The sequence below is a fragment of the Pezoporus wallicus genome, unplaced genomic scaffold (assembly GCF_028554395.1).
Source record: "Pezoporus wallicus isolate ANWC-B61680 ecotype Strahan unplaced genomic scaffold, APGP_CSIRO_Pwel_v1 contig_11395, whole genome shotgun sequence".
In the NCBI taxonomy this organism is placed as follows: Eukaryota; Metazoa; Chordata; class Aves; order Psittaciformes; family Psittacidae; genus Pezoporus; species Pezoporus wallicus.
In genome coordinates this window covers 291,573-317,069 of record NW_026636241.1, presented here as the reverse complement: position 1 = coordinate 317,069, position 25,497 = coordinate 291,573, and the positions used below count along the sequence as shown (strand labels likewise).

General features: G+C 50.9%; 1 protein-coding gene across 1 annotated transcript; it reads right to left on the bottom strand.

The window, feature by feature from the left end:
- Positions 1 to 681: 681 nt before the first annotated feature.
- GNG12 (G protein subunit gamma 12) lies at positions 682 to 24,116 on the bottom strand. The gene is made up of 5 exons (XM_057399191.1): positions 24,041 to 24,116; positions 16,313 to 16,370; positions 15,582 to 15,681; positions 3,747 to 3,863; positions 682 to 2,012 (listed from the first exon to the last, which is right to left on the bottom strand). Exons 4-5 carry the CDS (start codon positions 3,840 to 3,842, stop codon positions 1,887 to 1,889), a joined length of 222 nt encoding a protein of 73 aa, XP_057255174.1. The 5' UTR covers positions 3,843 to 3,863; positions 15,582 to 15,681; positions 16,313 to 16,370; positions 24,041 to 24,116; the 3' UTR covers positions 682 to 1,886.
- Between the last annotated feature and the right edge of the window lie 1,381 nt (positions 24,117 to 25,497).

Here is a 25,497-nt window from a genome sequence, read left to right as displayed (position 1 = left end):
ATAGGGGAGGAGAAAGGGAGCGAGCCCGAGGAACGTGCCAGCAGCTCTTTATTAGGGAGTGCAGAGTTACCAGCACTGTGGACATGGTGTGACGGGGTGACAGGAGGTGGCTATGCTCCAGTTCAGAGTGCTGCCTGGACCCCACAGCTGCATTTGCAACCAGTGCTCCACAGCTGGATCAACCAGTGCCACAGCTGGATCACACACCAGTCCCTGCTGTAGGCTTTAAGGGCAGACACAGCAGCATCTCTGCAGCTCCACAGGTGAGCTTTGGGGGCAGGGAGCTTAACAGAACAAAAAGGTAGATTACTACAGGGACAACAGATGGTGAGAGGACAATACCGAGGCAACAGCATGAGGTTCTTCACCCTCCCCATGTACCTGCCTGCACACTCCTGAGCACAGCTGGAGATCTCTCGACAGCTTTGCACACCCACACTGAGTTAATCACTATTTATAACAAGAAGTGTTATAAAATGAAACAAGCAGTAAAACCACCCCAAAACACTGTGAATCTACACTGTTGTTTTAGAACTGTCACTGGAAGAATACTCTACTTATAAGCTGCATGGAAGCACAGAGTCATCAGAACTAAGCTCCTGTCAGCCTTGTAAGTTGATCTTTGAACTCTTTGTTCGAGTGGCCTGTTAAACAAACAGAGACTTTCTCAATCTCTCTCAATAGTGTGTATATAATTTAATATAGAAAGGACAAATACGCAATGTAAGACAGTAAATTACAAGTGGTTAATAAGTTCTGCAAATGTAATTACAGAAATGCAGTTATGGCATGATCACACGTCCAACCTCTGAACCACCAGCTACTGAGAAAGACATTTGTAGCCAGCTGAAGGCAGCATTAACTTCAATCCCTTCCAAGTTTGCAGTTAAGATGCAAGGTTCGTATAAATATACTATGAAAGTTTATATATATATATATACACACGCAGACAGAGAAAGAATGTTTTATTATGTGTATATATAAAATCACTTACTCGATGGAAAGACCCTCCCATTCTAGCTGCAGAACCACAATCTGGATAGAATTTGGCATTCCCCCCCCCCACCTCTTTAAAAAATGAGTTTAAAAAAAGAAGAGTCAAGTTCTGACTCCCTGCACAGAATGGAACTGGGATGTGGTGTGCCAGAACCATGCCTTCAGCTCAGCAGCACAGCCTCGCAGCCTCTGGTTCTCTTGACAGGGTTTTTATACTGCAGAAGAATATGTAGAGAACCAGGATCAAAGCTGAAAATCCTGCGTTTTCAACTTAAAAAGCAGGCAAATAAACCTGCAGATCTCCCATTCTTGAGGTTTTACACTTAGAAACCCCTGTCAAGAGAAGCCAGCATTAAGGAAGGCTGCAGGCATGGCTCCCTGGAGCTCACCACTCATTGCTACAATCATTTTTAAGGTAGTTTTTGCTAGATAATGCACTTCTAAATGTGTCTGTGCTTAAACACACGCTACCAACACAGGCAGCACAGACATCATCTTAAAAAGGTGCAGACCCAATCATGTTCAATCAGGTTTCTACACCTTTGCCTCTGCTCTGGTAGCAAAGCTCAGGCAACTTTGGTTTTGTTTGTGTAACTGGAGAGGTGAACCCCATTCCTGCAGAGGATGAGAGCCCTGCCTCACCCTGCCCATCCCACTGCATCCAAAACCCCATTCCCTTGGCCAAGAAAGAAGTTAATTCAGTTTAAAACCTCACTTCCTAATAAAGAGAGGCAACAGAATGCTTTAGAAAGCTTAAGAAATCATTTATACACATGGGAAAAGAACAGCTACTCTTACACAGTGAGCAGCCGGTACCTTACAGAGTATTTGCCTATAGGCCTGCCAGTGGCTGGCTTTGCCCAGGAGGGAGCAGAGCTGCTGGCACTCTCCTATAACAAAATGCAGGTCTTCTTGTCCTTGAAAGGGTTCTCAGAAGCTGGAATGCCCATTAGCAATGGATCTTTCTTGGCGTGTTCTTCACAGTAGAGCATTAGGTCTGCTGATGCTTTTGACACCTGCAGAACACAGGGGGAAAAAAAGCCCATAAAATGGTGTTTTCCATGGTAACAGGATCACATGTGCTGCTGCTGGGTACAAAGTGCTTGTGTGTGATCTGTGTGTGATGTGTGTGGTCAAGGCCAGGCTGGATGGGGCTTGGAGCAACCTGCTCTAATGGAAGGTGTCCCTGCCTGTGGCAGGTGGCTGGAACTGGATGAGCTTTAAGTTCCCTTCCAACAAAACCAGTCTGGGATTCCGTGTGGGATGGCAGAGGTGTTTGGAGATCAACACCCTCTCCAGGGCCCCATTTCCTGCAAAGAGACCTGGGTTTGCTCCAGCTTTAAATGCAGGAGGAGGAAAGGATGAACCCCGCTGCTCTCTGGGGTTAGTGTGTGACCCCAGGCAGTACTGCCTGCCCCAACAGGGCTTCTACAGAACACTAAAAATAAACAGGAGGAGGTTCAAAATAATACAGCAGGTTTGTAACAAGGAACAAAGCAGGGACAGTAAACTCAAGTGTCCTCAGATGACCTCGCAGCATGAGCTTGCAGCACAGACACCCCCCCACCCTGTGTGCTGAGCTGCACCCCCAAAGTGTGAGCAGCAGCTCAGGGAGGGGATCCTGCCCCTCTGCTGTGCTCTGGGGAGACCCCCCCTGCAGCCCTGATCCAGCTCTGGGGCAGGAGCACAAAAGGGACGCGGAGCTGTTGGAGGGAGTGCAGAGGAGGCCATGGAGATGCTGCGAGGGCTGGAGCAGCTCTGCTCTGGAGCCAGGCTGAGAGAGCTGGGCTGGGGCAGCCTGGAGAAGAGAAGACTCCTGAAGGGAAGACCTGAGAGCAGCTCCAGTGCCTGAAGGGGCTGCAGGAAAGCTGGAGAGGGGCTTGGGACAAGGGATGTAGGGACAGGCCAAGGGGAATGGCTTTAACCTGCCCGAGGGGAGACTGAGATGAGCTCTTAGGCAGAAGCTCTTCCCTGTGAGGGTGCTGAGGTGCTGGCACAGGGTGCCCAGAGAAGCTGTGGCTGCCCCATCCCTGGCAGTGTTCAAGGCCAGGTTGGACACAGGGGCTTGGAGCAAGCTGCTCTAGTGGAAGGTGTCCCTGCCCGTGGCAGGGGTTGGAACCAGATGAGCTTCAGGGTCCTTTCTAACCCAAACCAGTCTGGGATTCTGCGACTAGCCACCAAGGCAGGGCACTGCTGCTCTACGGGTCTGTATATTTGGTTTGCTGGCCTTCAAAAAGGGCTGGGCAGCAGTGCAAGGAACATGGCAAAACATGAAAAGATGCAAAAAGACTAGTACAACAAATATCCCATCCCTGCCAGCTAGAAAAAAGTGTGATTTTCTGCCTTATGTTAAAGGAATCCAGTTACTGCTACCTTCTTATCTTTCTAGTGTCCCTATATCTTCCCCTCCCTTGCAGATGTCATAGTCAGCCAGCCAAAGGATGGAACAAAATCCCACAATACACATGAAACTGGAAACTCATCCGTGCCTTCTGCTTCACCCATCTGAGCTGTACTTTGGATTTTGCTTTGGTTCTCTTACAAGCCTATAGAGCACCAAGCTCCCTGAGGACACTGCTGTAAGCAGTGACACGATTTAGATTATTCACGTTTGCTGGGCTGAAATGTAGATGTATTTTGAGAGGGGGGGAAACACTGAACTGTGGGCACACACACAAACACACTGTTATAGATGGAAGGAGGAAAACATAAGAGAATAAAAGGAGGGGTGAAGGAGGATGTGCTCTCACCTTTATTCTTTCTATGGAGGCTTCTATTCTTAGCTGCTGGACAGTCCTTCGGGCCTGAGCGATGTTGTTGGTCGTGCTAGCTGTTTTGCCAGACATTTTCAGGCAAGTGGTGAAGTTCTGTTGTGAAAGACAGCAAGTTATTGTGCCACAAGGCAGCAGGACACGTTCAACTGCTTTTACACGGAGGCAACAGTGACACACTGCAGGCAAAGTGCTTTTCATTTTCATGACTATCTTACACAGCAGCAGAGAAGCAGCTCAGCAAATGGTGCTCTGGAGCCAAAACAGTCTCCAGGAGAAATGCATTAGGTCTTGTGCATCTGCCCTGCTCTTCCCTGTGCTAATGGGTGATATGGGTTTGGGGATTGTGCTTTTCCCAAGCTGGAGCACGGCCACCCCTTCCTCTGCCACCTGCACAGGGCTGGATGCAAAAGGGTCGGTTTCTGCACCAGTGGGATGGATCCTGTTATGGGAAGAGCCAGTTGCCCCAGGTAGGGCTGGGATGGAGGAGAGCTGCTACCTGCCTGAGCGATGGGAGTGAGGAGCATCCCCTCCTCTCCCCACTCACAAAGGAAGGTTTCATGGCTGGCTCCTGTCCCTGCTCTGAGCTGTTGCAGTGAGGAGGATGGGCAGAAGCACAGCAACACCAGCTGTGCCAGCTCAGTTTCTCCATCTCCTTCATCTGGGCTGCGTTTCAGGTCTTCAGCAGCTTTACAACACGTGAGAGGAAAACAAGAAGGCCAAGTTCAGAATGTGCTGCTTCCAGCTGCTGCCTGCTCCTGTGTGCACATACGTGGGGGGTGGTGGAAAAAATCCTGAGCTGCTCCAGGACTTTCCTTCTTGGGGTAAGAATGCAAAGCATCAATCCCAAAGCAGGGGCAGTGTTTGGATGGTGACCAGGGAGAAGAGAGGATGCTCTCCATTGGTCCAGCAGTGATCTGAGCACAGCCCCAAGCAGCACAAGGGCAGGAGCCAAGCCAGGATGCCATGTGCTTCCCTGAGAGTTGGACCAAGGATGAAGACAAGCTTCTGACCCCACCCAAAGTGCAAGAAATGAACCAGGATCATACATGTGTGGCCGTACGATCCCTGGCAGTGTTCTAGGCCAGGCTGGACGGGGCTTGGAGCAACCTGGTCTAGTGCTTCCAACCCCACAGCAGGGGGTTGGAACTGAATTAGCTTAAGGTCCCTTCCAACCCAAACCAGGCTGGGATTCTGTGATTCTAGAAAGCTATTCAGGTACCCAGGAGTTCAATGAGTAGCTGGTTTAGAACAGCCCTGGCCTGTGAAACTGCCTTTCTCTGCCAGCCCTTGCACACAATTTCTAGCAGGACCATGCACAAACCCTGCTGCTTGTTTCCACAGATCCAGTGCAATAACTGGCTCCATGGTGCTGCATAAATCACTCCCTGCATTACAGCACCCAAGTCCCATGGAGCTCCATCTGACCTTTTCATGTGCTGCGTGCAGCGTTTCCTGGCATGCCTCAGGTTTCTCACACCTCCCACGGTGCTGGTGCCTGCCCTGCCAGCTGGATCAGCGTTATTCTGCACCCAGGCCCTGCTTTGGCACATGCTGCTGTTTCTACACTGCTCAGCAGGGCCTGGGTTCTCAGCACTCTTCTCTCCCTCTGCACAGTGGACACCAGCAGAGCCTGGTGGCGAGATGCCATGGGAGCAGCACAGGGATGCAGCTATAGCTGCGGAACAGCAGGACGTGGGGAGACCTCCCCTGCAACAGCCTTGGGCAGAGAGCAATTGCCAAGTGGCAGGTAAGACCTCCTGCTCACACCCAGGTAGGAGGGACAGTCATAATCAAACTGAATTAATTCATAAGCTTACCTCCTGAAACAAATATCAAGAACATATTGATGACTCTCTCTGATGTCTGTGAATCCAAGTGGCCGTGTAACAGCCCCTGCTCAGCTCACTGGCCAACATCCCTGTAACTCTTTGCATCCAGGAGAAGGAGACAAGCACAACACCCAGAAACAGTTTAAAATGCTGCTCCAAATGACTGATTCCAGGGCAAATAAATCCAGGGAGACCGTGATGAGCTCTTAGGCAGAAGCTCTTCCCTGTGAGGGTGCTGAGGCACTGGCACAGGATGCCCAGAGAAGCTGTGGCTGCCCCATCCCTGGCAGTGTTCAAGGCCAGGTTGGACACAGGGGCTTGGAGCAAGCTGCTCTAGTGGAAGGGGTCCCTGCCTCTAGCAGGGGTTGGAACTGGAGGAGCTTTAAGCTCCCTTCCAACCCAAACCATTCTATGATGATTCTATGAAAGCACAAAAGGCCTTTTGTACTTGTAGAGCCTTTCAGTGTGTGCCAGCTCCTGCAGCAGGAGCAGCTCCAGCCATTTCAGGAGCACGCTGCATCTGAAAGCAGGCACCTTCCACTCCTCTCGTTACTTACACACAGGGTTTCTGCACACAGCTACCAGGAGTAAAGCTGCAGCAAAGCAGAGGGCATTGAACACAGCAGCTGCCCGGGGCGGCTGACTCACCCTGACTGTGCACACACAGCTTGTAAACCCTGGCTGCTTCACCTCCACCACAGGCTGGGCACTCATCCAGGCCTCGGTCCATGGCCGTCATCCACTGCCCCAGCTCCCACAAGCCCCTCAATGACCCCACATTTCCTCCAAGTCCCCTCTAGAGGGGTCACTTATGGACTGAGTTGCACATGGGTCACTGCTCACCCTCATGGAAGGGAGTTAATGCAAAGCTCAAAGAGCCACCAAAGCAGTGTTTCCACTATGGCACTGTCTTAACCGAAGACACAGGCACTCATCCTCCCTCAGCACCCATGCCCCTGCTGCTCCACGGTGCTGCCTTAAGAGCAGCACGAAGGAAAGGAGCCAGGATTGTCTTCAGGAAAGAAGCTCCCCCCTCAGCCCCATGAGCCTCTTCCAGCCCTTGTTTTATCCATGCATAAGGCAGGAGGTCACAAATCCAAACCAGGAGCCAGTGCAGGGCAGCTGAGACACAGCATAGCATGCTCTGGCTGTGGGGAGGAGAGTTGAGATGCACCAGGGTCTGTAATACCCTCTCCATCAACATCACGACACAAACTCTCAGTAACCCAGATGGAACACACTACAGTTGATTATTGCTCATCACAGAGCTGAGGCACCCCACAGCACGTACGCAGAGTATGCACCAGGAATTACTAATATCTGCAGCACCCAAATATTAAAAACACATTTTGAAGGCACATTTAGTGATTCAGTCTGCAAGTGACTCAAGAGCAGGAGGTGACTGACGCAGCAGAAACACCTTTGTCTGGAAAAGGTCATAAATCTGATTGCAAAGCTTTCATATTCAGACATCCTGCTTGATTGCTGGGAAAGGGCAGGCTACCGGGATCACGGTTCTCCTTGTAAGTGATGACAGGAGGTGTATGTTGAATGCACGTCGTATTGTTTGGAAAACACAAAGTAAGAACTCCCTGGAATTCAAGGCAAAGGCCATGGTGCATTACCCACATCTGACGTAAGCCCTGCAGAGCTCTGACTCAGACAAGGAGCTTCTTCCATTTCTAGTCAATGACAGATCTGATGGATCATGAAGGCTGCATTCTGCAGCACCACATGTTCCTTTAAAACAGCACGTGGAAACCTAACAGGAGTTTGCAGGCATTTGGGGTATTTAACCCTGGCAGTGCTCAAGGCCAGGTTGGATGGGACTTGGAGCAAGCTGCTCCAGTGGAAGGTGTCCCTGCCCGTGGCAGGGACTGGAGCTGGACGAGCTTTCAGGTCCCTTCCGAACTACTCTATGATAATCTGAGGAATTTACTCACTGAAAAGCCCACTGTTAAGCTGGAGTTCCTAGAAAGGAAGTTTAAAAGGACACAGGGTTTGTGGGTTTTGTTGAGCACTTCCTGCCTTTTCTGGCATGCCATGAGAGCAGGTAGGGGATGCTCTCCTGCCACTGCCCCCTCCCAGCACACCAAAAGAGCACCTGGGCCCAATTCTGCTCAAAGCAGAATATTAATTATTAATATATACATGTATTAATGCATTCAAACCTAAGTTTTGAGATGCCTTCCCTCTGAAAGCAATGGGAAAGTACCAGATCAAAGGCCTTCCTGGACCTGGGTTTTGTCACTTAATCCTGGTGTTCACTAAGGCCAACTGGCTGCAGAGTCCAACCAGGACATGTAAATGAGGCTTAACCTGTTTGCAACTCATTCCACTCTCACAGGGAAGAGCTTCTGCCTAAGAGCTCATCTCAGTCTCCCCTCTGGCAGCTTAAAGCCATTCCCCTTGGCCTGTCCCTACATCCCTTGTCCCAAGCCCCTCTCCAGCTTTCCTGCAGCCCCTTCAGGCACTGGAGCTGCTCTCAGGTCTCCCCTTCAGGAGCCTTCTCTTCTCCAGGCTGCCCCAGCCCAGCTCTCTCAGCCTGGCTCCAGAGCAGAGCTGCTCCAGCCCTCGCAGCATCTCCATGGCCTCCTCTGCAGTTGCTCCAGCAGCTCCCAGCAGGAGCAGAGGGAAATGACCCTGCTCTGGATGGACACCAAGTTCACAAGCACCAAGTGGGACACGTGCAAATATAAACCAGCATCTTGGCTACGTGGAACTGAAATGGTAGGAGAGGAATTTAAAAGGAATTTCTCATGTTTAGGTCATACTCTTATGGAAAGATAATAGAGATGAGACTAGTGGCTACTTTGGGAAATTTACTGTGCAAAGAACACAGTGAGAAATCAGAAGACCCAGCCTTCAGAGGGGTTTGATCAGAGCAAAACCACATGTTCAGAGCACTGCACTCACCCTGCCTACCATCATCAGCACTGGGGGGACCTGGCCAGAACCTCTGTGAGACCCTGGGACTGAGGCAAAGGCTTTCCAACCCAACAGCTTTCCTGTGTGCAGGTATTGCCCCGAAGGACTCACAGAAGAGGGTCAGAGCTGCCAAAGCTTCCCCATACCAGACAGGCTCATGAAAAACGAGACCTCCAGCCAAGAGCCTCCAACACGCGCTGCTGGAGCCGATACACGCAGCTGCTGTATTTGATAACAAACTCTGCTGGTGTGTCACAAACCGACCGTGAGTGCTCTGAAGTAATCACTCTGGAGTAACAAGCTGTTTCATATGGACACAGAAACATGGATCCACAACAAACCGAGCCTCAAACCCCATTCCAGACCCTGCACTTTTCACTTACTATACTGAAAAACTACAGCGTGGAAAAAACCCAACCCAAAGCAATTCATTTCTATAAAGCAATGGATGAACCTCCAAGAAGAGAGCTCAACATTTGCCAAGTCCTCCAATTTTAGTACTTTCCTTTTAAAGGCATAAGGTTACAAATCAGTTACTGTAAAATCACAGGTTAAACCATTCTCCTCTCACGTCCCTGGGACAAGCCAAGGCTGACTCTGCTCTGCCTTCCTTTCCCCACCTCCAAGCCACAGCCCTAAACCCTTTTTGCTACTGGACAGGTTGCAGTTTCTCCACAGTCCCTTCCCATCGGAGAGGGATGATCTGGTTAGGAAAGCTGCAGCACTCATTTTCCCAGCTCTGTTAATAAATCTATGTTTTAAAAAACCCCTCCAAGAACCCAAACCATCACATTTGAAAATTAAATTGCTGTGTTTCCTCATCTCCAAACGAACACTGGCAGCATGACTTTTAATAGTCCTCCTAAGATTACTACAGCTCTTCTGCAGGGAGATTTACAAACAACTAGGTCATCACCCACTAATACTGTTTTCTCTCTAGGCTCCTGGCAACCTACCCCACTCACTAAGCTCTGTGGCCATCTCAACCCCTGGGGTTTCTCACAGGGTATGTCTGGTTTCAGGCAGCACAAGAACCTGCAGAGAGCTCTGCAGATTTCTATCAGCCGTGACTGCAGCCCTGCAGAACTTGGGGCTTTGTGCTCTTGGAGGCCAGGGCAGGGATTCTGGGATAGGGATTCTCCAGGGATGTCTCCCAGGAGAATTAAGTCACCCTCTAAAGAAAAGAGCACTCAGCTGGGGAGGACACAGCTCCAGTTTCTGGGAAACCAGCCTTTGTGCTCACTGCTTTTGGCTCTGGGCTGCCCAAAGGCACTCTTAGAGCCCAGCTCTTCCCACCACTTTCCTCCTCGGGATCTCGTGTCCTGCAGCACTCTCAGCCACGATATTCATTTGCTATTAAACACACCAAAAGCAAAGCTCCAAAAGGTTTTCCAGTTCACCAGCAAAGACAAAACATGGCTGGTGCGAGCTCAGGCTGTTCTAGGCAAGAACTGACCTGGGGGTCCCCTGTGCCTGCTGCTGCTGAAACAGTGAGTGACAGCCTTGTCCAAGAGATAAAGGAGGGCTGCCAGCCCCAGGGATGGTGATGACAGAGATTCCCTAGCCCAGAGCAGCTGCGGGCATGGCTGCAACTCTCTCTGGGTCTGACTCATGGCCTAAAAAGAGACAACCAGTCCCACCAACAGCGTCCTCTGGCCATCGTGCCCAAGGCAAAGCCTTCCTGCAGAAAAGGCTCTGAAAGCACAGATCCCCAGCCTGGTTTGGTTTGGAAGGGTCCTCAAAGCTCATCCAGTTCCAGCCCCCTGCAGAGCACAGCAGAGGAGGAGAATCCCCTCCCTTAACCCCTGCTGCTTTGATTTTCCCCAGGCAGCTTTGATTTTCCCCTTCTCAATACAAGGGGACTGCAGGAGCAGAAAGGGGCAGTGAGACAGACAACTGGAGGAACGGTTTCCATTGCAGCAGCCATTAATCCCACCAGAATCCCTTGGCTCGCTGCAGAGAGGACACACATCCAGCCCTCAAAGCACCAGGGCACACACTACTGTGTGCTCGTGGTCACCTTTTCCCCCTTTTTCCCCTGTTCATTCCAACCCTGCTCTGCCTGAAAGCCATCAGAAGCTACAAGAGTGGTTATGGGATGGGGAGGGAGCAAGGCTGCCAGTCCTCTACAGGTACAGCAGTTCTGAGAGGCACAGCCTGGGCTCTGGAATGAACGGTAGGCAACAAACAAAAGGAGAAAATAAGCCAGTGGGAAGGCTTAGCTCATCCTATAGGTAAAAATACCTTTTTCCATGGAAAACTGAGGACTTGGCTCAGAAGAGGAGGATGCTCACTAGCACATGAAACTTCCAGTGCAATCCATGCGGCCATTCACCTGTATTTTTTTCCTCTTATAATCAGCAGCAACACCTGCAAAGAGGAGGAGCAGCCCCTTTTCCCTAGAAAATCCCTGTTTTTCAAGGCCTTGCCCTATTTCTTCCCAGAGGCTTTGGGGAATGAGGTTACCATGCAGCAGCACTAAACTGGAGCTCCAACAGGGATAATTAAACACCAGTTTAATCTTTCCTTACTCTTTAAGATCTAGGACTTAGGAACCACCTGTTGAGTGAACATGTAATTAAATCCCCACTGCTAAAGTACACCAGGAATGGCCCAGCAGCTCTGCCGTGTGAGGAGCTCCCAGTTCACTCCAGTTATGTAAAGTGAGCTTAAACAGCAGCTCTGAAATCCAACATGCAGGGGAATAAAGGCTCAAAAGAGTATCTTGTCACTATTTCTTTGGAAGTAAAACAGCCTTTAAGTTGAATAACTCAAATCTGTAGATCACAGAATCCCAGCCTGCTTTGTGTTGGAAGGTACCTTAGTTCCAACCCCTGCCACGGGCAGGGACCCCTTCCACTAGAGCAGCTTGCTCCAAGCCCCTGTGTCCAACCTGGCCTTGAGCACTGCCAGGGATGGGGCAGCCACAGCTTCTCTGGGCACCCTGTGCCAGCGCCTCAGCACCCTCACAGGGAAGAGCTTCTGCCTAAGAGCTCATCTCAGTCTCCCCTCTGGCAGCTTAAAGCCATTCCCCTTGGCCTGGCCCTACATCCCTTGGCCCAAGCCCCTCTCCAGCTTTCCTGCAGCCCCTTCAGGCACTGGAGCTGCTCTCAGGTCTCCCCTTCAGGAGCCTTCTCTTCTCCAGGCTGCCCCAGCCCAGCTCTCTCAGCCTGGCTCCAGAGCAGAGCTGCTCCAGCCCTCGCAGCATCTCCATGGCCTCCTCTGGCCTCGCTCCAACAGCTCCACGTCCCTCTTGTGCTGCTGCCCCAGAGCTGGATCAGGGTTGCAGGGGGGGGGTCTCCCCAGAGCACAGCAGAGGGGCAGGATCCCCTCCCTGAGCTGCTGCTCACACATCCTTTGATGCCACCCAGGAATAAAACCCAGGAGCTTACTCCTAGCTCTGAAGTCAGCAATTTTTCTTCCTGAAAATAGAGTGTATGTGTATTAGGCAGGAAGGTGGCATTTTTATGGTTGCTTTTGCTCTATAAAGCTCCTCCCAAGGCTGAGCTGTGCCATTGCCCCTGGCACAGTGCAGTGAGCTGCCACCCAGGGCTCACTGCCTGTTCCTCAGAAGAGTAACCCTTGATCAAGCTGCACTTTGCAGCTCCTCTGCCCCCATGCAAAGGCTCTGTCCCACTCCTGATGGTGAGCAGCACCTCCCCTGCCACCTCAGCCCTTACCCTGCAGTCTCTCAAAGCTCTTCTTCAGGGAGAACAGACACTGCAGGAGGCAAGCACTCCCTTCACTCGCAGACTGGGTAAAGAGGACACCTTGCACAGGCTGGAGAGGCTGGAATGAGCCAGAAGGCAGCGAGAGGAAGAGCAGTTGCAAACAAGTCAAGGTCAATCCTTATGGAGAGCAAGAAGAAGAGTCCTGATGGCCCCTGGAGGGGTCGTGCAGGGAGAGGGTGATGACAGAGCCCCTCACCATCACCTGGGCTATTACCCCACTACTACTGTGTGCAGCAGGACTGTTCTGGTGCGAGGTTCCCTGGGTCCTCTGGATGCTGCGAGTGCTTCTGCACGTGCCACTTTCCCAGGGCTCCTATGGGAGCCGGGAAGGCTGGTGGCTGGTTGGAACTTGAATGCTGGTTGCGGGTTTTCCTACAGGGCAGACGTGGCTGCTCGGGAGCGGGTTTGTTCCAGCTTGCAGAACCCAAAAACTCTCCCAGTCCAAGCCAAGAAGCTTAATGTTGGCATTAAAGGTTGTAGCTGGGTGCAGAAATAAGCAACTCTATTCCGAGGCTGCATCACTGCAAAACCAGGTATGTCAGGGTGCAGAAACAGGTGGCCAAAAGTCTCTGTAACTGTGGTATTTCGTGGCCTCTGTTTTTGAATGTTTAAGTCCCTGATGGAAGAATCGGAGGAATCTCAAAGTACCTGGCACTACCTCCAGCCAAACCACTCGCCCCTGTGCTGGAGCAGGCCTGGAGGGGAGGCAACATTCGGAGTCTCAGTGAGTGCTGGCACAAGCTCCCCCGGATCCTGCATGTCCCAGCATGCAGCAGTGCCTTTCCATAGCTGGAATGGGATGCAGGTTCCCACAGCTGGCTGGGAGCACTCCTCTTCCCTGTGCCGAGGTCAAGCATTCCAGGGTAGGGCTCCAGCTGCTGCTGCTTGGGGTGGTTGGAGATCCCCAGACCCCTTCTCCAACACCAGCTTCTCTTCCCTGCAAAGGCTTGTTGGCCCTGTGAGGTGATCCTCAGGGAGGGTGGGAGAAGCACAAGGTGCCTGATAGCACGAGGTGGGAGAAAGGAGCATCCAGGGGATGCTTTGCCCACCTGGTACCCAAATTGCTCTGGGGCGTGCTGTCTCTCACCCAACCTCAACCATATGGATTCAGGTTGGCAGGACAAAGGATTTTATAAAGGACTTGGGAAGCCAGTATGCATATCCAGCATGGAAAAGGAGAGGAAGAATCAGCACAGAGGAAGCACAAGGGTGAGCAGCCCTGATCTGTCACGCCTGCCAGACACAGCTCAGCACACACCGATTCCTGCATGCATATCACATCCACACCTTCAAAACAAACACTGTGAGAGTTATCCAGGCTGATCTTCCAGAAATGGGCACCTGCTGTCCCAGATGTAACCCTAATTAGAGAGCATTGGAATGAGGAGGGTATGTTCAACACTCCTCCTGCTCCAACCGGTTGCTCTGCTCAGAGCAAAGCAGCACCTCCAGGACAACAGCGCTTTTGGAGCTCACCCTCCCCTTGCGCCTGTGCAGGGTGAGCCCATCGTGGCAAAGCTGCTCCTCAGCCAGCACCCTGCTCTGCTTATGCAGCCAACCGAGTACTGCCAGCGGTGGGTGCAGCTGAAGGGAAAGCCCCGGCCCCAGCGCGGTGCTGACACCCAGTGGAAACCACGGCGAGATGCCCGCAGAGAGAAACTGCAGCTGAAATCACTTCCTTCTGCTCTGCTGCTCGTCAGGATGGAAAACAAAATCTGGCTAGCAGGAAAACACCAAAGCCCTGCCCTCGTAAAGTGGAACAGAGATCAGAGATGCTCTCTGGTCATTTCTCACTTTATGATACTTATAGAATCAGCGACATTGGAAAAGCCCTTTAAGCTCATCATGTCCAACTGTTCCCTGGCACTGCCAAGGCCACCACTAACCCATGGCACTGAGGGACTCATTTCCACAGCGTGTGAACACTTGTAGGGATGGTGACTGCAGCACTGCCCTGGGCAGCCTGTTCCAACACTTGATGAAAGGAGAGACGAGGTTGTGCGATACCAGCAAGTGAAAGACTCCAAGACACTCCTGCTCTCTGCAGTGCCCAACACTGTATCCACAATGCAAACTTCCCAGCAGAAACAGTGAGCAGGATTGCTCACAAGCTCCCTGTTGGCTCTAGGGGCTGCGAGCAGCTCCCTCGCCCTCCCCCTGCACAACCCCAGCCAACTCCTGGGCAGCCTTCAGCAGCGAGGCTGTGGCTGCAGATGGAGTATTGCAGTGGCCAGGGGAGGGTTTCTGCTCCTGCCTCTGCAGCTACTGCAAACAGACTGTTTGTAGCAGTGGTGACAGTGATGCTACTTGGCTCCTGGCTCCAGAAGGACTGGAGGCTGGAACTAGATGATCTCTAAGGTCCCTTCCCACTCAAACCATGCTACGATTCTATGACCTGATCTTTAAATAGACATCAGGCAAGATTTACAGTCACAGTACAAATATTTTACATGCACTGGAAAGTTTGGGTTTGGTAAAAGAAAGCAAGATCCTCCCCAGACAAAACCAGCTCCTTTGCATTTTCAAGTATCCCACTATTGCCAGGCACACAGAAAAGCTGCAGTGGTTGCAGGCAGTGTTACAGTGAAGGACGTGGATGCTTTGGGATACACACCCTGCACAGCACTCCAGCTGAAGGCATCAAGAAAACTGAGGCGCCCCAGAAGACTCAACTTCTGGTTTGCACAAAGTCATCTGGTCTTTTATATAGTCTGCACAAACACAGATCTTACATCTGATGTGAGCTACAAGAAAATACCAAGACGGGGTTTTACACATGGGAGGTATAAAAGCAAGCTGAAAGCAGGGGCCCTGCAAGCCTCAGCTCTGTTCAGCTGCTTCTTGCCTGGATTACAGTACACATCTGTGGATTAGAGGTTATGAAGAAACACAGGTTCTGCCAGTACCATCCTGCCAATCAAAACTAGGCTACGGCTACATTTGGGTTTTGAAGTCAGCCTCCATAGAGCGGATTCTGTCAAACCCAACTCACTTGGTAGGAAATGAGTAGTGGAAAAACCTGCTTTTATTTCCCTCTGCGTTTCTTCTGACTTAACTTTTTGTGTCTTTAGTACAAGTAACAGCCATGAAAACTGACTTTTAGATCAAGGTTACTTTGAAAAACATCTGAGAGTTATTATTTCAGAGACATCAGCCTGAAGCCATTAGAAAAGACAGCCCGTGGTCCCTAACAAACCACAGGAGGTACCCGTTTCTCCCTATGGGGCACTACCCAGCTAACTCACAACAGAAAAGCCATACACAAAGTGCAAAGAGCCATTTGCAAGGAGACTTTTAGCTGTATCAAAATCAGTTCATCTTACAGCATGTAAAGCAGGAGCCGTCCGTGATTAAAGCACCAGACTGGGAGTCACGAGATCCAGCTTGGCCTCAGGTTATGTGACCTTCAGCAAATTCCTTACTCTGAAAGAGAGATAAAGCAGAGGACGGTGGTGGGAGATGCTCTGTGAAGAGCTGCTTCTCAGCTCACAGCCACTGAGAGGGTGCAAAGTACTTCACCAGCTTCTGGCTACATGGATTTATGGAATTATCTATTCTAGGAATGAGGTGAATACAGGAAGACTTTGCATTCTAAGATGGTCAAACATTAACACAGCGAATACAGCAGTGATGAAAACTCACCCACTATCCCTTGCTAACTGGTGGAATAAACAAGGAAAAGCCTAATATCTGTGGGAGAATCAGTTCCCTAAAATTAGTAGTGTTTCTGCTCCTAAAATTTGAAGTGAGAGTGGTCAGACAGCTAAAAATGGAGGTGGATGAGTGTCAGCAACCACTGCTGCTAATGCCTTGGAGAGCAGGGAACAGCCAGCAATGCACCAGGCCACAAACACAGAGCCTGCCATAGAGCCAGTGCTGCCCTTGAGGCCTCTCCTCCATAAAGCCTTTTGCTACTGCTAAACCCAGGACAAGCCTCCAAGGATTCTGTGTTTGTTCTACTCCAGAATGAAATTAAATCACTGGGGTTTGGGACTGGTCCTGCTGCTTTCTGTTTTGCAGGAAAGAAAGGAACAAGTGTGTACTGGAAACTCACCTACATAAGAAGCCTTGCAACCTGTCCGGCGTGCCTTGATTTTATCGGTGCAATGATCCTGAAACAGAGCAAAATAGAAGTTGAGTACTTCATGGTGCAGGAAAGCCAAAGTTAAGAGGGGGCAGCCCTTGTGGGTTAATCCTGGTCCCCAGAACTACAGTATTTTGAGAGTGGCCTCAGTGAAAACTCTACCTTAAACCTTTCTTATGGCAAACTCCCCTATTTCCCTTCCTAAGGATATCATGGAATGGTCTGGGTTGGAAGGGACCTTAAAGTTCATCTGGTTCCAACCCCCTGCCATGGGCAGGGACACCTTCCACTAGAGCAGCTTGCTCCAAGCCCCATCCAACCCAGCCTGGATCACTTCCAGGGCCCTGAACACTTCCACTTCCCATTTCTGCTATGAAGATATCCACAGATATGGCCATGGGTGGCCAATTCCCTCTGGCACCTCCTAAATGTGAACAAATCCAACAAGTCTGTGCAGCCTTTCTGCACCTCCTCACTGCCACCGCGGCTCCTCCTGAAGCCCACGCTCTGCGGCAGAGGTTCCACCCAGACCTACAGCAGGTGAGGTTCAGAGGCAGCGTTAGAAGAGCTACTGGCTTTAAAACCAGTTCAGCTACTTGGGGTAGTAGTTCCATTGAGTGCCAGCGTAGCTGGTGCTGAGCACATGTATTACTCTGCTCCCTGGAGACATCTCTTGAGCCTCTGCTGACAGATTCCAGCAGCTGGGTTTAAACCACAGGAAACACAAATCTGAGAGCCCACGTTTCCTATGGAGGTCTTTCAGCCTACCCCAGACAAAACCAGGACACACATCCAGAAAACACCCTGGAATCTGATCAGTCCTAAGAAGCATAAGTTCCTGTACCAGGTACTGTTCATTGCTGCAGCACTGGCAAATCCAGAGCACACGATACTTAACACCCTTCTTAAGTTTTCATTGTATAAAACAATATTTAAAACTAGAACTATGCAACAAAGACAATCCAATGATGACAGCAGTTTTCCAAGAGTGCTGGTCATGAATGACAGTGGAACTGGGCACCTGAAATGTATAACTGGGCATCAACCAGCAACTGAAGAACACCTGAGAGATCCCAAGGGTTTATTTGCTTAAAAACATCTATGCTACAATCACAGATCAAGTTGGCTGCCTTGATAATATGGGTAAAAGAGAAGGTGATAGAAAACATAAGGTGATAAAACCATAAGCTCCTGTGATAGCTAGGGGGGACTTCACTGTCAAGTGAAGTTGTCTTTCTTTTCACTCACATTGCTTTGCTGCTGCATGAAGTTTAAGGACATGTACATTCAGTGCAATACACACAAATTTCAGGTTCTAAATCCAGCAATTAATAACCTAACGCTGACTGGTAATTGCTGTGTTAACCTTTCCTGTCATTTATAACAGCTTTAGATTGTTTTGTGTCCCTGGAGAGACACCCACTGTCAAATATAGTGCAGAACACAGATTAACTGCACGGGGTATTTACTAACCTGGCAAAGCTGCTGGGACACAGATAACTCATTAACCAGGGCACAGCAGGATCCAGGATTGCCACTGACACCTCTTGGAGGGAAACCAACTATCATTTGCCACGGGAGATCTGGCTACGAGCCCTGGCACTGCTCAGCAACAGGCCCAGTAACACAATGAGCCCTGAGATTCACCAGCCCCGGTATGCACGAAATGCAAAGCTGGTTCCTGGCACAGCAGATTCCCAAGGGATGGTCCTTAACAAGGCAGAGAGGTGGAAATTTCCCCTTTATAAATCACATGCCATTTCTCGGGATGGAAACAGCGTCACCATTTTCACAGCAGCAGCTAAAGTCATTGTGTGGAGCAGGGAAATAAACTGCATTGGAAAAGAGAGTGTGTCGCTGCAGCCAGGGCTTGTCCCAGGGCCAAGCTGCGCTTTCCACATACAGGAACACAAATAAATCCAGCCCAGAACCCTCTTTACACATGTGACAACTGTGCTGTGCAAAATAGGGGTTTTAATGGGAAAACTTCTGCTCTGTTGATATGTGGCTTCTCCCTCCAGTCACATCCCTGAAAATTAAGGAACAGCAAGAAGAATGTTAATCTGTTGACTTCTGCTTCCTGATTGAGTCAAAACACAGATTCACACAGAATGGTTTGGGTTAGGAAGAGATCTTCAAAGCTCATCTAGTCCTACCCCATCTGTAAAAGCATCTAACAAAGAAATACAGCTCATAGAGCTCACTTTCACCCTGGAGCCATGAAGACTCAATATTCCTGCCTAATCCAAGCTCCTATCAAATTAGTCATAAAAACCCACAAACCCAACGTTACAAGGATAGTTTGAGGCTGGTGTAATGCACCCCCTCTGTGCTGCATAGCTGGGGTGTAAGCGTGCAGAGGTCAACACATCCTTCGGAAGGAATAAATCCGAGAAGGGCACATGGGAGGAAAGAGATGAGAGAATACCACTGCCAAATGTCTCTGAGACAGCATCCCAAGCCGAGGTCCTCCTGCACAACGGGCCCCAGCAGCCAGCTCCAGACGGAGCATCCCTGTCTGCAGGATGAACCCCTTACAAGTTTTAAAGTAAGGCAAACCAGATTCAGCTGGGAAGATGATGGTCCATCTCCCAAAACTGTCAGTGACACTTTCTGCTTATCCCAGCTCCACGCTTAGACCAAAAAGCCTGACTTTTGGGGAGCCAAAAATATGTTTTGAGATCTACTCAAACTTCTTCACTCAAAATTATTCACAGCAACAAGCAACAAAACAACAGTATCCAATACCTAAAGGGGTTACAAGAAGCCTGGAGAGGAGCTTTGGACAAGGGCCTGTAGGGACAGGCCAAGGGGAATGGCTTTAAGCTGCCAGAGGGGAGACTGAGATGAGCTCTTAGGCAGAAGCTCTTCCCTGTGAGGGTGCTGAGGCGCTGGCACAGGGTGCCCAGAGAAGCTGTGGCTGCCCCATCCCTGGCAGTGTTCAAGGCCAGGTTGGACACAGGGGCTTGGAGCAAGCTGCTCTGGTGGAAGGGGTCCCTGCCCGTGGCAGGGGTTGGAACTGAATCAGCTTTAAGCTCCCTTCCAACACAAACCAGTTTGGGATTCTGTGATTTTACTTACAAACAGTACCAACATTGTTAGGGCAGTGACCCTGGTGGTTTAACGCTCCAGACGGCTGCAAAGCCTCAACCTTGGTTGGAGAACATAACAACCTTGTGAAGCACAAATTGTTCTTACAAGAAGATGATGATGAAGGAAAACAAGACTGGCTGAAAGATCAAGGCCTTTTGTTAACAAAAATAACTCCCTTCCACTTAATCTCTCAGAAATGAGACTTTCTGTTGCTTAACATCCTCCTTCTCCGCACCAACAGACCCTTGCCTGGTGAATGAAGTTGGAGATGCTTTCAGAATTATTCTGTTTCAGACACAAAAGCCTCCTGGGCTTTTTCAGCACTGCCACACGACTGCAAATCCCTGATTCATGCTGTTTTACATTCACCTCGAGTACTTCCTACAACAGCACAGCTTTCCAGAGAGGACAACTTCTTGTCATGGTGTTTAATAAGGACAACTGATGAGAGATGTCAGCAAGAGAGAAGATGATTAATACAAGATTTTGAAAGTACACGTAAAGCTGCCCCACACTACAGCACAGGACCCTTCATAGGAACTTTGTTTTTCTAACACAAACTCTAATGAACAGCCCTGGGACTGAATTTCTTCCATGCCACTGTGATGCGGAAGCATGCAAGAAATGGTGTAAATGCCTTTGGTATCTGCTTGTGCTTGGTTTTATAAACAGAAAGGCAATTTTCTTCTGGAAATACTCTGGCTGTTCATCAGGATGATTGATGACACGGCAAAGAACCTTCTTTATTAACTGCAAAGGTATACACTGAGTTCAAACTGCACCAGTCACTGAGGAGATTGAAGTCCAAATACTTAACAACAGAGGCCAGAAATCTAAACATATCCATTAGGGACAGACAGCTCAGGAAAGGCCCCTCCAGAGACAGACTTCCTACATGACAACTAATTATAAATGAAAACTTAAATCTATAAATGGTTAGAATTCCTGTTTCTGCTGAATAAGCCATCTCTGCTGCCAGGCCACCTTTATATCTTCTGTCACTATCAGGTCCCCTCTTGCAGCTCTTCCCAACCCTTCCTGCTCTGCAAGCCAGACGCACAGCACAGCTTTCATAGCCATAGCAGTTTCCCCTAGTTCTCAACCCATGCTTTTCCCTTTCCAAAAATACCGGAGCTCAGGCTCAGGAGAGACCTGAGAGCAGCTCCAGTGCCTAAAGGGGCTACAAGAAACTTGGAGAGGGCCTTTGGACAAGGGCCTGTAGGGACAGGCCAAGGGGAATGGCTTTAACCTGCCCGAGGGGAGACTGAGATGAGCTCTTAGGCAGAAGCTCTTCCCTGGGAGGGTGCTGAGGCGCTGGCACAGGGTGCCCAGAGAAGCTGTGGCTGCCCCATCCCTGGCAGTGTTGAAGGCCAGGTTGGACACAGGGGCTTGGAGCAAGCTGCTCTAGTGGAAGGGGTCCCTGCCTGTGGCAGGGGGTAGAACTCGATGAGCCTTAAAGTCCCTTCCAATTCAAAACCACACTCTGTGATTCTATGATTCTGTATCCACCAGTCCCTCATGAGAGCATCGCACACCTTCTCCTATGCTTTGCGCTACAAGGGCAGCACTGGGTCCCCCAGCATCATCTTATCATGATGGAAACTGGGAAGGGGATTTTCTTGCTCTCCTCAACTTGGAGCACCAGAAAACCTTTTCTCCTCCCCATGGTTAATCCTATACCCTCACTATGATCAGCACAGTAAGCCTGGTCCCTGCTTTGAGCTGAGCTGACTAAACAAGAGGAGATGACCCCACGCCGATGCTCAAGTCCCAGCAATCCCGCAGGAGCCAACATGGCACTGGCCCTCATGCGTGGGCTCAGGATCTACGGCATCCCAGAGGCTGCATCCCACAGCCATCAGCTGCTGCAGTACAAATAGCCCTTCTAACACACTTGGTTTCTTGTTTTACTCTGAAATCCCATCACATGCCAAGATGCTGATACGGATACAGGAAGCTGAGTATAAACACATTGCCTGTTTGACCAAACACTCAGAGGAACATGACTAAAAATACACAGTCAGTGGTGTCCCTGAGCATCACAAAGCTACGAACCCATTCCAACACTGCAGGGAACCCAGGCACCAAAGAGCTTGCTGATGTGGGTACACTGTACCCCAAGTCTCAGGTTTAAGGACCTCCTCATCCCCATGGACACCCAGTTGAAAGGGGGTGAGCTGCTCCGCAGTATTGAGCTCTACATCAGGGCTCATGGGAATGCTGGATCCCCCCATGCTGCCTCTTTCTCTGGGGATGCATGTTCCCACATTGCTCCCACCTCCAAAAAAACCCATAGAGAATCCTAATGCAGTCACTTGCAAATCCTTGCAAAATACAGCATGAAAACCGTTTGCTCATGCCATTAGGATTTCCTCTTCTCCCTCCCTTCTGCCTTACTCGATAGGTTACTGGTCAGAGCAGGAGACGTGCTTTGGGGAGAGGCCACAATGCTGAACGCAGGGGGAACACTCAGGTCCTGAAAAATGAGGTCTAGTTGTGTAATATTGCAAAATCCAGAAAATAGCTGCACGATTCCAGCAGTGATTAATGTGGAGCAAATCCCCAGGGTCCCCAGCCATCTGCAGCTTCCATTTCCCAAGAAACGGCAAGTCCACAACTACTTTCAGGATCTGGGAAACTTGCTTTCCTCTTTCATTACAGCTAAAGCAAAGTTTCCCTACCGATTCTTACCTCTGCACAAGGGCTTTTCTGTGCTAGAAGACATGACCCACGAGCCCTGCCCACTTCTATGGCTTTTTTGTAAGCTCAGATGAACTTGCAGCAATACAATCCTCCTGGGAATGCTGCTCCATAGCTCAGCCAAAGCTGCGGTGGTGTTTCCCATGCTAACTACATGCTGCTTGGGAAGTACTCCCCTGCATCCCCACGGAGCCAGCTCCTGCAGTAATCTCTGCTCTGGCACTGGGGACAAAGTGAAAGGGCCAAGGGTGAGGATTTATGAGGCTGGGCATGAACTTCTGGAGCAATTTGAATTGCATCTTGCAACAGAGCCTCATCAAAGGGTGATGCATCGGGGATTGGGAAGCTTTGGGAAGGAAGCACGTTCCCACACTGCAGAGCTGTCGTGTTTAGCATCTTCCACATCAGACTCAGCGCTCCAGCAGGAACTCCATCTCTCCAGCACTTGCAGGGATCATGCAGCCGTCACCCCAGGGCTGTCTGCATCCCCGACCTTACTGTAGAGAACTTCTCATGAGCCTGGTTTAAATATACTGAATCTTTTGAGAAATAAGAGTTTATGAAATTAAGAACTTAACAGTATTCATTTTAAAAGTTACTATATACAGAAAAACATCAACTTGAAGCAAAAGAAGTATCTAAAAGCTTCATCACAACTCGATATTCGCATTAAGTATAATACCAGCAAGATCAGAGATGGTGGCAGTGGTTCTGCTGTTTGGAAGCCCTCAGAAGCTTCTCCAAACAGCAGCACAGCTTCAGTTTAAATGATGTTGGCCCCCTCAGCCCAGTGAGTACAAAAGCAGCCCTAGACCCCATCCACTGCTCTCCTCTAGAGTGTATTTGCTGCTCTAGTGCTTGATTAAAGATACTCTACAAGACTGCAATAGGCTCAACACGAGGATGAAATACAGGATTGAGAAGTCATTAACTGCATCCTAATCTTTCAATCCCATTTAGTGGCATTGGAGTAGCATATAGCACAACTGCTATCCAGTGCTCACTAGTCACTCGCCGAATTTCATTCCTAAACCAATTTACAACCAAGATAAATGCAAACCAGTAACTCCTCACTGATGCTGTTAGCTCCCAGTCCATAAAAATACCAGCTAATGGGCTGCCCAATTCCTGGGAATCAATTTGATACGCTGTACTAATCAAATGGTTTCCTTGATCGTCAGAACTAACGAGGCACAGCTTCCTACATACCCAGCCTGGCTTCCTGCACCCTCCCTGGCCTCGGGATAACCCCCGCGTCCATCTCCATTGTGTTCGCTGTGACAAGTCCCCCCTCCAGGCCGCAGCCACACGTCAATGTGTCCCCCACTGCCCTTCCTCGAGCAGCGACAAGACCCCAGTGCCCCCCACACACCCGTAGCGGGTCAGTGCTAGTGAGGGGAGATGGAGATGGATGGAGCAGGCTGGCGTGGGTCCTCCTTCCCGACAGCACCAGGCTAAGCACACAATATACACCCCAAATCCCTACTTGTTTTGCAGGGGGAAAGGATTTAAGCTGGGAATACAATAGTGCAGTTTAAAAGTGATGAAAGTGAAGTTATTACAGCACGGCGTGTGCAACCCCAGCCCGACACGAAACCTCCCCGCACACGGACGCTCCCCACTAATTAAACCGCTTCCCACACTCAGCCCACAGCTCCTCGCACATGGGAAAGTGCCCTCCGTCAGCCAGAGCCGCCACCACCGTGGGGTGGCCTGGAAGGGTGGGAATGTTGGAACACTGGGAACGTTACAACACAAACTTCCAAGTGATTTATCCGAAGGCTGGGGCTCCGCACTTTTGTGTTCCCGGCCCTGTGTATCCATCCCATTGGATAGAGCGGGAATGCCGTCTGCTCCTACAGACCATTCCTCAAGGGAAAGGCTAATTTAAGGGTTGTTTTTCACGGAATTAAGCACGTTTTGTGCCATTCCGGAGCCACAAACAACTTGTTGAACCACAGCAAAGCGTCTCCAAGCTCCACACTGAGCCTCTTCCCTCAACCTCTCCTCAAGAAAGACGGGAAATGAAACAAAAACCACCACAAACAACCTCAAAACTGCCCAGGCCCAGCCCGCCCCGCCGGGCCCAGCTCTGCCCGCGGCCCGAACCGGAGGAGGGGGCAGCGAAGGGCGGGGCCCCCCGGAGCACGGAGCCGATCCCCGCCCGCGGAGCCCCCGACCCGGGGCCCGTTTCCCGCCCGGCCCCGGCCCCAACTCACCCCCGCCGCCGAGGTCCTCCGCCCGCAGCGCGTCTCCACGGGCGACCGGAGACTGCGGATTGACCCCGCCCACCTCCGAGGCGGGGCGGGGCTTGCGCGGAGATGGGCGGGGCCAGCCGGGGTCGGAGGGGCTGCGCTGCTCCCTGCGGGCGGGGTCTCAGCGTCCTTGAGGGGAAGCTCCCCGTGACCCGGCTTCAGTGTGAGCTTGAGCCCAGAACCCCCCCGTGTGCGGGGCTGCACCCCCAGAGCGTGAGCAGCAGCTCAGGGAGGGGATCCTGCCCCTCTGCTGTGCTCTGGGGAGACCCCCCTGCAGCCCTGATCCAGCTCTGGGGCAGCAGCACAAGAGGGACGTGGAGCTGTTGGAGCGAGGCCAGAGGAGGCCATGGAGATGCTGTGAGGGCTGGAGCAGCTCTGCTCTGGAGCCAGGCTGAGAGAGCTGGGCTGGGGCAGCCTGGAGAAGAGAAGGCTCCTGAAGGGGAGACCTGAGAGCAGCTCCAGTGCCTGAAGGGGCTGCAGGAAAGCTGGAGAGGGGCTTGGGACAAGGGATGTAGGGACAGGCCAAGGGGAATGGCTTTAAGCTGCCCGAGGGGAGACTGAGATGAGCTCTTAGGCAGAAGCTCTTCCCTGGGAGGGTGCTGAGGCGCTGGCACAGGGTGCCCAGAGAAGCTGTGGCTGCCCCATCCCTGGCAGTGTTCAAGGCCAGGTTGGACACAGGGGCTTGGAGCAAGCTGCTCTGGTGGAAGGGGTCCCTGCCCATGGCAGGGGTTGGAGCTGGAGGAGCTTTAAGGTCCCTTCCAAACCAATCTAGGATTCCCAAACTTCATCACCCACCAAGCCGTACAGAGACCAGCAGGTAACTGATGTGCAAAGTGCCTCTTCCAGATCCACAGGGCATTGCGCAACCAAATCCAGTCTCTCCTGCTTTAAAGGCCAGGTTCAGCCCTGCCAACACTGTTTCCAAACGGAATACGATGGAGCAGTGTGTGCACTGGGGCACACACACACCACAGGGTGTTATGGCAGAGCATCCCGGGTGCTGGACCAGGAGCATCCCTGTGCCCCCGCATAAGGAATGAACTGGACATTTTACAGGATTTGCAGGAGCATGGGGAGGAGCAGGCCTGGCCTCTCCAAAGACTTGTC

Excerpts from the sequence above, each read along its gene's own strand:
- GNG12 (XM_057399191.1), bottom strand. The coding sequence starts at position 3,842 with ATGTCTGGCAAAACAGCTAGCACGACCAACAACATCGCTCAGGCCCGA. Across the intron at positions 2,013-3,746 it reads CCTCCATAGAAAGAATAAAG|GTGTCAAAAGCATCAGCAGA; the intron begins GTGAGAGCACAT and ends TGTGTTCTGCAG.